Source organism: Aedes aegypti, chromosome 2, assembly GCF_002204515.2.
Source record: "Aedes aegypti strain LVP_AGWG chromosome 2, AaegL5.0 Primary Assembly, whole genome shotgun sequence".
NCBI classification, from domain to species: Eukaryota; Metazoa; Arthropoda; class Insecta; order Diptera; family Culicidae; genus Aedes; species Aedes aegypti.
This window is the reverse complement of record NC_035108.1, coordinates 100,648,551-100,661,029: the sequence shown is the minus strand read 5'-3', so window position 1 is coordinate 100,661,029 and position 12,479 is coordinate 100,648,551. Positions and strand designations below refer to the sequence as shown.

The 12,479-nt window shown below is 36.6% G+C and overlaps 1 protein-coding gene across 1 annotated transcript in view; it reads right to left on the bottom strand.

Annotated features, from left to right (window-relative positions):
- The window catches only part of LOC5579974, a 42,808-nt gene extending 30,660 nt beyond the window's left edge, over positions 1 to 12,148 (bottom strand). The window contains exons 1-2 of the mRNA XM_021841704.1: positions 11,653 to 12,148; positions 2,886 to 2,993 (exon numbers count right to left, since the gene is read on the bottom strand). Coding sequence (XP_021697396.1) covers positions 2,886 to 2,993; positions 11,653 to 11,661 — 117 coding nt within the window. The 5' untranslated portion in view covers positions 11,662 to 12,148. The remainder of the gene's footprint in view (positions 1 to 2,885; positions 2,994 to 11,652) is intronic.
- Between the last annotated feature and the right edge of the window lie 331 nt (positions 12,149 to 12,479).

Sequence of the window (12,479 nt, the reverse complement as noted above, 5' to 3'; positions counted from 1 at the left end):
ACCTCAGGGATGTCAAAAATCCTTGTTTGCGGATGACACAGGCCTCTCCGCCAAAGGACGAAGCCTGCGTGTCATCTGTAGTCGATTGCAAAAAAGTTTGGATATTTTTTCTTCATACTTGCAAAAATGGAAGATTTCTCCTAATGCTTCCAAAACTCAACTAATAATATTCCCACATAAACCAAAAGCTCTTTATTTGAAACCTTCAAGTAGACATGTTGTCACGATGAGAGGGGTTCCAATAAATTGGTCAGATGAAGTTAAGTATCTAGGGCTCATGCTAGATAAGAATTTAACTTTCAAAAATCACATTGAGGGCATTCAAGCCAAATGTAATAAATATGTAAAATGTCTCTATCCCCTTATTAATAGAAAATCAAAACTTTGTCTTAAGAACAAGCTTTTGATATTCAAACAAATTTTCAGGCCAGCCATGTTGTATGCTGTACCAATACTAGCTGTTGTAATACCAGGAAGAAAGCTCTGCAGAGAATTCAAAATAAAATTTTGAAAATGATTCTGAGGCTTCCTCCCTGGTATAGTACCAATGAGTTACATAGAATATCCAATGTTGAAACATTGGAACAAATGTCAAATACAATCATTAATAATTTCAGGCAAAAATCGTTACAATCTTCTATTGCCACGATTAATGCGTTATATGTTTAGGTTAAGTTAGGTTAAGTATATTAAAAAAAAAAAATTTTCTCTTATAAGCAGGTGAAATCAACTCACCTGTAAAAAAAAAACTGAACTGCTACGGCAATGAAATGTATTATGTTGTTAACAAAATGTTAATTAAATCTTAAATTTGTTTACCAAATTAGGATGATAGTGTTGTCTAATAACACAGAACACCTAGATATAAGAAATGAATGTTATGTTTGAAATGATACTAATAAAGAAATTAAAAAAAAAAAAAAAAAAACTTCTGTTGTTTTGCCCTGTAGGAATTCTTTATTAAATCCCTATTGGAACTCCTGATAAAATCCTTAGGAGAACTCCTGATGGAAATCTTTGGGAACTCCTATTGAAAAACTCAGGGGAGCTCCTGATACTTCCTATAGAAAATCTTGATAGAATCCCAGAAGGAATCCCAGGTGGAATGTCTAAAGAAAATGCTTATGAAACCCCTGAAGGAACTCTTCTTGAAATCCCCAGAAGAACTCCTGATGTAATTCCCAGAAGTGATCCTGATGTTATCCCTAGAAGAAACTTCTGATCCCTCGAGGATCCAGGTGAAATTTCTGAAGAAACTTCGGATACAATCTCTAGAGGAACTCCTGATGGAATCTCTAAGGGAACTCCTGTTAAAATTTCTGAAGAATTTAATGATGATTCTTGAAGGAATTTCTGACGGAATCCGGAGGAATTCCTGATGGAACCCTTGTACGAATTCCTTAAGATATTCTTGCAGGAATTCCAGATGAAATCATTGGAGGAACTCCTGATGAAATCCCCTGGAGGTATTCTTGATAAATTCCTGATAAAACTCCTGATAGAATGCTTAGAAGATCCTGATTGAATTCTTAGGTGACCTCCTGATATAAACTCTGAAGGAAGTCCTAATAGAATCTCGGAAGAAATGCTTGCTGGAATCTCTGAATAGAATCTGATAGACCTGATAGAATCTCTTGAGAAATTTCGGGTGAAATCTCAGAAGAAACTCTTTATAGCTTCCTGGAGGAATCTCTGATGAAATCCTTGGAGGAAATCCTAAATATATTGTTGAAGGAGTTCCTGATGGAATCAATGGAGGAATTTCTGAAGAAATTCATAGAATAACTAGTGATGGAATCTCTAGAGAAACCCTTGATAGAATCTCTGGAAGGAATTCCAGGTGGAAACTCTGAAGGAACTGCAGATGGAATCGCTGTAGAAACTTCTAATGGAATTGCTAGAGGTATTCCTGATGGAATCTCTGGAGATGTTCCAGTTGCTATCGCTGAAGGAACTCCTTGTGGAATCCCTGGAAGAATTTTTGATGGAACTCCTGTAAGAATCCCTAGAAGAATTCCTTATGATATCCTTAGAAGGAGTCCTGATAAAATTGCTCAAGATTTCCTGATAAGATCTCTGGAGGAATTCCTGATTGAATCTTTGGAGGCAATCCAGGTTGAATCTCTGAAAGAACACTGGTAACTAATTCTACACTCAGGAAAACATGTTTGACAGCATAGACTTTGGCGACATCATATACTTTTAAATTTTATTTATGATGTCGGAGGAGAATTTAGTTGCTAATTTTAAAAAATTCATTTTATAAATGTATGAAATTAGCGATATGCAAATCACACGATTGAGAATGAACCTATGCACGGGTTCATTATTTGACGTTTTAGCGGTGCCGTGTTATTTATGTCATCATGGAAACTAGTGAATTCGGCACCGCTCATACGTCAAATTAGTGAACTTGTGCATCGGTCCATGGAGCAATGGACATATGCACGTGTTCACTTATTGACGTTTTAGCGGTGTCGTGTTATTTATGTGACCATGGCAACAAGTGAATTTGGCACCGCTCAAACTTCAAATTAGTGAACTCGTGCATCGGTCCATGCACGAGTTCACTGATTCGACGATTCAGCGGTGCCGAATTCACTCGTTGCCATGGTCACGTAAATAACACGGCACCGCTCAAACGTCAGATAGTGAACTCATGCATCGGTCCATTGATAAAGTGATCCTAAAGTTTTAAATTTGAAATGACATAACACGAACGAAATTACACAAAATGTTGCGCGACGTATTTGAAATGACATAACACGAACGAAATTACACAAAATGTTGCGCGACGTATTTAATAGACAATCCTCAACTGTAAATAAAATGCTAACATTTATTCATCGCAGTTCATCATTGGAAAAAGTAAAATCAGGACTTACCTCCGTTAGGTATCCACGTACGCTCTGATCCGAGTAGCTTCTCTTCACAATCCGGCAGCTCGTAGGCAGAATTGATATTGCGCCAAACACTGCGAAGGCAACCCATATCTGTGCCGGGAGTCAGGATGAGGCAAAGTTGGTCGCGGCGGCGGATGTTGGTCGTTGTCGGCAAAAAGCACGGAAACCGAATCCGGGTGGATGCAACGCAGCAGAGGCGTAGACGAAGGGTGGTCGGTGGACCAGTTGAGGCGGAGGAAAAACAAGTGAAAGGATTATTATGTGTTCGGAGCAGAGATACTGTAAACAGCGAGAGAGAAGACCGCGAGAGAAAGGAGCACCACCGACCGATCCATTGTTGCGTTGTGGGCCAACCGAGAGGAAATGGGCAGAGGAAGGCATACGCCAACAAGCAACAGCATTTGGCCACACGCTGGCGGGCATAGGTTCTGAAGGGGCGTTAGTTCTACTTCTATTATATTTTTTTAATAGTGTCAATCTATGTATTAAAACCCAAATTAAGTTGAAGGTCCCAAAACAAAGTTAACGACTTTGCGCCTGATTCACTTTAGAACAAACCATGGAGACGCATAGTTACTCATTATTATTCTTCACAGGGCTTAGTGAACGATGCACAGTGGTGCGCCTTCGTAGGTTGGAAAAAACTACAAATGCGTCCCAAGTCGATTGAAAATGGTAATCTATTAAATTTTCTCGATACCCTATATCATCCAGTAGGAAATAATCATGAGTTTTGATTTTCTAGTGAATTTTGTCCAGATATTTTCATCCAATCATATAAAAAGGTTTAACACTTGTTTGTAATGCCAAAGTTTGACGTTGATCAGAGATACAAATTTAACTTCTTTTTGGAAATTTCATGTAAATAAAAAAATGAGGATGCAGATTTGAATGACGAACGAGCTGATAATAACGTAATTTTAATGTGCAATTTTCACCTCTAGGGGCAGAAGGGGCAGGACAAATTATTGTACATATGAAAATATGGAACATTTGCTGCTCAACAATAAGTGGCTAATTTTTCCGAACGCAACGAGGTGCGCCTACCGTTCATGTTTTGTGGGTGTGTTCGTGTGGCTCACAACGCTGCTAGATATCCCGCTGTTTGAGTGTTGAAAGGCATCAGCATTTGCTGCCTTGCTTGGCCCGCGTTTTCGACCTGTGCTGTTTGGGCCGACCCGCGTGAGAGATGATTGTTAGGCGAGCTTTGTTTGTAGTTTACAGCCGTACATCCACCCATGGATTGTTCCTATCTGACATTTCGAAATATACCAGAAGTTCGAGTTTAAGCCAAGGGGTGTGACAAAATCTCAAAAACCTTAAAAAAAGTCTGAATACAAACTTAAGGCTATAACATGTAGTTCGTTCAGCGTAAATTTACTTGCAGAAGTCAAGTGAACATGTTTGAGCAGAAATTGGAAATATTCATCACACTCAAAATTTCTTTTACCTAAAATATTTCGGAAAACCCTATTTTCTGGACCCGTTTGCCTGTAACTCAGAATTCAATGCGATGACATATGGTTTTTTCGACTTGGAATTGATTGATAAAGTCAAGTTACCATGTTTGAGTAAAAACATGGATTTCCGATAACACTCATAATTTATTTTACCCAACATAAAAAACGTATTTCCTGGGTTTTCCTGTCTATAAATCAATATATCAAAGGCTTTGACATGTAGTTTCTTCGGCATAAATTTACTTGCAGAGGTCAAGTGAATATTGTAGAGAAGCAAAATATTGTTTTGATTACACTCAAATTTGTTTTTACCTACAAAACAACATATACAATAGGGTGTGGCTTATTTTTCAAAAGTTCTCAAAACCAAAAATTCGTGTGCTCTACTGAATTCGAATCACATTAAAAGAGAAACCTCAAAATCTGAGCCAAAAATATTAACATTTAGGGTGGCGCAAGCGTCTTGAAGGTGAATTTTCAAGTTATAAAAAATAACCTTCAGTGAAGTAAACATAACTTTGTTAGTTTTCATGCGATTTCAAAACTTTTAGCATCAGTAACTTCAAAATTAAATTAAAAACTAAAAAAATGTCTTGACCAGGTTATTCAGCAAAACTGTACAAAAACATGATTTTTTAACGAAAAATGCCAGTTTTTTCAAATTTTTGCCAGTTAAATATTATCTCTAAAGCTGAAACTGGTTTTTTTCATTTGTTAAACTTTTGAGAAGGAGTTTGCAACAATTTTTCAATAATTTTGAAACAAAAATATGTCTGCATATGTTGAAAAAATATATGCACTATTCAACTCGTAGTAAAAGCAAGATGCTTTATTAATTTAAGTTTTATAGAAAAAATGCAATTTCCGGCGAAAAAACTTCAATCATCAAAAAAAAAAGAAGTTTGATTTTTGCATTAAAAAATCATGTTTTTGGATAGTTTTTGGTAAAAAAAAACTTAGTCAAAACCATTTTTTAGAAAAATGTGTTGTATGAACAGTTTGAAAACAACAAACTTTGCTTCAAAAACATGTAAAAAGATTCGGAATCGATTGAGTATTCAAGAAGTAATGGTCCAACTAAGTTGAAATTTTTAGTAAAATGAGAAAAAAATTGTATAAAAGTATTTTAAACTTAGACTAGTTTTGATTTTAGACAAATTTGATGTTCAACAAAGTTTTTCATAAATTCAAATTCTGAAGATAATGATGCTAAAAGTTTTGAAATTGGTTGAAAAATATCAAAGTTATGTTCACTTCACTGAAGGTCATTTTTATAACTTGAAAATTCACCTTCAAGACGCCTGCGCCACCTCTAAATGTTAATATTTTTGGTTCAGATTTTGAGGTTTCTCTTTTAATGTGATTTGAATTCAGTAGAGGACACGAATTTTTGGTTTTGAGAACTTTTGAAAAATAAGCCGCAACTTATTTCACGGTGTTGTTTGTCCGTAAATAAAAACTCAAGGCTATAACATGTGGTTTTTTCGGCATGAATTCACTTGTAGAAGTCAAGTGAATATGCTTGAGCAGAAATTGGGGAATTTTCGATAACCCTCAAAATTTCTTTTACCTTTAATACTAGGAAAATTCCTATTTTTTTACCTGTTTGCCTATAGCTCAAAATACAATGTGGTGTCACATTGTAGTTTTGTCGACGTAGAATTGAATGTGACAGTCAAGTGGACATGTTTGAGTGAAAAAAAAAATTCCGATGACACTTAAAATTTATTTTACTCAACCACCGTCTAAAAATTAAAACTTAAAACGACAACGTGTAGTTTTTCCGTAATGAATTTGCTCATAAAAGTCAATTGAACATATTCCCAGAGTAGAAGTCAAGTGAACATTTCTGAGCAGAAATATAAATTTTTGATAAGACACAAAAATTTTATTACTTAAAATACTACAGAAACCTATTTACTGGATTCGTTTGCTTTTGAATTACAATTCAAACCTAGGACATGTCATTCTTTCTACATACATTTGGTTCTAGAAGTCTAGTGAACATGTTTGAAAGGTTATATAAAGTTATGACTACATTCAAAAATTCTTTCTACCAAAACTACTAAAGAAGGCCCTTTGTTTTGGAACCGTTTTCCGTAACTCAAAGCAATGACATATATTTTGTATGCAAAATGGATTGTGGAAGTTTATTTAAAAAAAATCCAATTCAAACTAAAAATTTATTCTACTCAGTAAACACACATAAAACGTATTTACTGCGCTTTTTTGTCTGTACATAAACATTTAAACCTATGATGTGTAGTGTTTTTAGCATTAATTCACTTGTAGAAGTCTAGTGAATATGTTTAGTTGAAAAGGAAATTTTTGATTATACTCACAAATGTTTTTCTTCGTCTGTGAATCAAAACTGAAGCTTACTCAAGGTTATGTTTGAGCAGAAATTGAAATTTTTCAAATATGTTCACCCAACCAGGCTTGGGAACTGTGACCACTATTTACCAAAGCTCATCGATTCTGTCAGTCAACCAAAACACAAAGTAGCAGCAGCATCGATACCATCAGGCGTTGAGCTGCCAACGGTTCACACACTGCTTGAATGTTTTTGTCTCTCCACTATGATCGTTTTCGAGCAGCCATCCCAAGGTGAATGATTGAAAAAAAATGTTAAATATACCAACCGCTAACATTTCGTATTTTTTGTATTTTCAACTAATTGAAATCTATTAGCGCTTTACAGCAAGAGCACAATTATTCTGTTGCGATACATATAAACAAGTTCAATTTTATGCCGCCTTTATCGAGCAAAAATGCAAAACCCCGAAAACGGGAAAAATCGTGTCACCACTGTGCTCGAGTCATTTCGCATTCGGGTTTGAAAAAACGTTGCGAAGTAGAAGATTACAATTTTGAAGAGCTGTGACATTTTTTTTTTGTTTTTGAAACGGTCATGGTTTGCTTTGGATTTTGATGGTCGTGTAGAAACATGTAAATGTAGAGATGGTAAATGTTCGCTACAGTATTTTTCCCATCCCTGACTGTTACAATCAATTTATGTCGCAAAAACTATACATCATCGCTTTGAATTTTGAGTATCAGGCAAACGGGTCCAAAAAACAAATAAAAAAATCATAGATCAAAAATTTTAACTTCTGCTCAAACATGTTCTTTTAACTTCTATAAGTGAATTTATACCAAAAAACTTCAAGTCATAGCCTTTAATTTTGATTTAAAGACAAATAAACTCAATTAATACATTTTCTGTGTGTTTTTTCGGTGTAAAATAAATAAGTATTATTGGAAACTCATTTTTACTCAAACATGTACTTTAACAATCAATTCCATGTCGAAAAAACTTTATGTAATCGCTTTCAGTTTTTGAGTTACAGGTAAACAGGGGCAAAAAATAGGGTTTTTCGTAATATTTTAGAAAATTTTAGTGATAAAAATCGATTTCTGCTCAAACATCTCAAGCATCTTCGAGTAGATTCATGCTGAAAAAACTACATATCAGAGCCTTCAGTTTTGATTTACGGACGAAAAACTCATTACGTGTCTTGTGTAGTTTTCTGGGTGAAATAAATTTTGAGTGTTATTGAAAAATCATTTTATACTCAAACATGTTCACTGGACTTTTACAATCAGTTTCACGTCGAAAAACTTTTATGTAATCGCTTTAAATTTTGAGTTACATGCAAACGGGTGCAAAAAATAGAATTTTTCGTAATAGTTTAGGTAAAAGAAATTTTGAGTGTAATCAAAAATTTCTATTTCTGCTCAAACATGTTTACATGATTTTTTCGAGTAGATTCATGCTGAAAAAACTACATGTCATAGTTTTCAGTTTTTATTTACAGACAAAAAACTCAGGAATTACGTTTCTTGTGTGGCTTTCTGGGTAAAATAAATTTTGAGTGATATTGAGAATTCATTTGTTTACTCAAACATGTTCACTTGACAGTCTCAATCAATGTCATATCGAAAAACTATGTGTCATCGCTTTGAATTTTAAGTTAGGGGAAGTGGCGGTAAAATGAACAGGGTGGTAAAATGAACACCGTTCCTTTTATCGAGAAAAAACAAATTTCGATGGATTTTTATCATGCACAGACGATTTAGAGCATAAATATAAGTGTTCGAGTTGATACGGAGGTCAATTGAAGTGAAAATATCAACGAAAACTAAGATTTTAGAAAACCAGGTTTTGAAAATTTGAACTGACGTAACTTTAAGCTCGGAAGACTTGAGGTTTTTCCGTGAGGTGAATATCGTTATGATATGATGTTAAATCTGATACCTTTAGAATTCTTTTTAAATGGGTAACAATCATTAATGGATGTATTTTCGGTGGGGCAATGAAAATTTTCAGAAATATTTGTTTTGCTCACGTTTTTTGCGTGGTGTTCATTTTACCATCAACCGCTGTTCATTTTACCCACATAGTGCAGGTAAAATGAACATTTGCATCGCTTTTTGATAGCGATGAAAAAAGGTATAAATTTAGCTATTTTAGTCTGAATCCATGTCGCTGCTATAGATTACTTCCCAATTTTTGATGTTGTGCAATAGAACTACACAAATTCCTCGTTTTTCGATCAGAAACAAGATGATTTCCTTAAGATGTTCATTTAACCACCCCTTCCCCTACAGGCAAACGGGTCCAAAAAATAAGGGTTTTCGTGATATTTTAAGTAAAAGAAATTTTGAGTGTGATCGAAAATTTCAATTTCTGCTCAAACATGTTCATTACACTCAAACAAGCAAGTTAATGTCGAAAAACCTATATGTCACCGCTTTAAATTTTGTTTTATTGTTGAATTAGTGAAAAATGCATTTTTGTTTTAAGCTAGGAAGCGCCTTTGGCTTAATTATTTTGTGTAGACACATCTATTTCAAAAACCCAAATTTGATTATCAATCTTGAATAGTATTATTATTATTTATCTTTATTAGGGAGATTTTCAGCCCTTGGCTGGTTCATCTCCGTCTTGAATAGTGTCCGATTCCATTGCTGAAAATTTTATGAATATTGCTTCGAAAACGACAGAGATATGCTTGTTCAAAGTTGCACTTCCAACTTTTTTTGGACCCTTGGTAGTTGGCGAAAGTTTTCATCCCCTTGGGGATCGTTCAAACATTACGTAGCGCAACAGGGGAGGGAGGGGGTCTTAAATAGTGTTACAAAAAAAAATCCGTACAAAAGCTCTTACGTGGGGGAGGGAGGGTGCCTAAAATTGGCAAATTTTGCGTTACGTAATATTTGAATGAACCCTTGATAGAAGAAGAGTTAACAATTCTGTTCTCAATGGTCATTTCAAAGCATTTTAAACAAAAATTTTGTAAGTAACGATAGCAAGTGGCCAAATTTTGACTTGTCTGTTGAAAGAATCTGATTTACGAATTTCGTTATACAACAAACTACCCTCCAGCATGCTGTCCGTAACTCTACATCTTGCACGTCATCTTTTTACTAACAAGGGAGGGTCACGATAGCGCGCCCGGGGATTTCAACCGGACTATTTTTGATGGATTCAATATGTCAAAATATAAAAAAAACCAAAGCCTTTCGGGTGATGGGCCAGTGGTGTAGCCAGAAGGGGCTCTTAAAGGTGTAATTTTTCGCATATCAAATATTACAATTATATTACAATTTAGTAGTTACAGACAGAATGTATGATTATTTTTATTAAAAATGTATATTTATTATACCAGCGGCGTAATCAGGATGAAAACTCGTGGGTACTATTTTATAATTACGTACATTTTAGTGTCAATTTCCGACCACAAAAATGGATAAAAATCACATGATTTCTCCAGTAGTGTAGACAGAAAGGGCAAACATAAGGGCAATGTTAACAATGTATGGGATGATGAATAACGGTTTCTACTGGTAAGCGAAGAAAACGATATGGCTTTACGAGTGATTTTAATGACTATTTTTTGAACTACACAAAATATGAAACAGCATAAGTATGTTTTTATGTGAATCGAAAGTGTTGCCAGTAAAGGACTGTCGATTTATAATGTACATCATCTTTATTAGAGGTCCAAGATCCAATCAATAGCATAACTTTCTATCTTCCAACCAAATGCCATCACAGAACAACTGCTGCTCTTATATTGGTATCGGTGATCATTTGTCAGCCACTGAAGTATAGTAATTCAATCATCATCCGCTCTATTGTAATATATTCTACCAGAAAATGCCTCGATTTTATGGATTTTCTTCGATTTCCAGACCTCTTTACCCTCTTGTGGTGTATTGTCATTACAAAAACATTAAAATATTTATGGACTGTGGTCTTTTCGTAGAAAGACCTCGTGATTACCACATGTTACCACGTGATTTATGGATGACCCCTCAGGCAATTCAGCGTAGTGTTCTAAGAGCACTTCCACAGTTATTAGCTGAGAGCTTTCTTTGCCTAAATTGCCATTTTCGCATTCGTATATCGTGTGGCAGGTACGATGATACTGGGGCCCAGATAGCCGTAGCGGTAAACGCGCAGCTATTCAGCATGACCAAGCTGAGGGTCGTGGGTTCGAATCCCACCGGTCGAGGATCTTTTCGGGTTGGAAATTTTCTCGATTTCCCAGGGCATAGAGTATCTTCGTACCTGCCACACGATATACACATGCAAAAAATGGTCATTGGCGTAGTAAGCTCTCAGTGAATAACTGTGGAAGTGCTCATAAGAACACTAAGCTGAGAAGCAGGCTCTGTCCCAGTGGGGACGTAACGCCAGAAAGAAGAAGAAGTACGATGATACTCTATGCCCAGGGAAGTTAAGGAAATTTCCATTACGAAAAGATCCTGGACCGAACGGGAATCGAACCCAGACATCTTCAGCATGGCTTTGCTTTGTAGCCGCGGACGCTAACCGCTCGGCTAAGGAAGGCCTCAAATCTACTAGAGACAATTTGATCCTTTGAGACACGTAATAATGTAAGTTTTGTTTCGCTGTGTAATGTAGCCCTAATCCTTGCACGCCAGTGAACACCGGTCACAAAATGATGACGACATCTACTTTTAATGATCTGCAGCGAAAGCTATATCTACCTACATAGCTAATACGGTGTGCAGAGTAGGTATCCACCAGAGCGTGACATAGTATACTGTCTACCTCTATAGCTTAGAAACCGTGCTGTTTGGTTTGGAAAATTCATCAGCATTATGATCGATAACCACCACCAAGCCTTTCGCTCGCTCTCGTGGTCGTGTTGCGGCAATAGGCACTGGATGCTGTGGCAAGCATTTCCCAGACCGATTTTGCTCCTTTCCCCGCGGGTGGAAAAAGGGATTCAAATCCTTTTCCACATCACCATTACCTTATTCATTTTGTCATCCACACGCGGTACTCTAGGAAAGTCCAGGTCCCAACCGAGCCAACCGAGGTGGTTTGATCCTTCCGATTACGGGTCCAATGGGAAATCCACTTTTGCGGCAATCAGCGGTTCAAGTGCTGATTGGACTATTCTTGCAATCTAAATCGATGATAACCTAACGCGCAAAACCGATCCGAGAAAGAGGCAAAAAGGATTTTTTTTCCGAGGCTAGGAAACGGAAACGACACGGCATAAAGGTTTACGCGAATTCACGCACGCACGCACCGAGAAATATTTCTGCGGAAGGCAGTTCGAATAAGGCAGGGGTTCGTCAACCAGAGCAACTTGTTGATAATGCACGGTTTTACGCAGACAGGATACCGACAGGAAGGCGGGGGGGAAACGGGGGGTGACGAGATAAATTGTAATCTTTTAGAGGAAATAATAGGAAAGAGCACCCGGGTGATAAACGTCAAACACTCTGCGAGACGGCGGCGATAAGACTGGGCACCGGGAGGATCTGTTTTGGTGTATATATCCTTGGCAAGTGGGAGAAATTTCCGGCAAGGATTCATCATCGGAGAGAAGGAGAGCGTGGATGGTTGTGACAACATGAAATGAAAAGCTTAGGATAAAGCTGTCGGGATGGAGCTTTTGATGGTACAAGCGATGATGCGTCTCCATCAGTAGGGGCAATTCCACGTGGAATGGAAAAGTGCTACGTTGTTCGAAACTCTTATGCTTCTTTTTTTCTTTCGGTTCTGGCGTTACACCCCAACTGAAACGGAGCTTGAAATTCAGATTAATGAGCACTTCCACAGTTATTGACT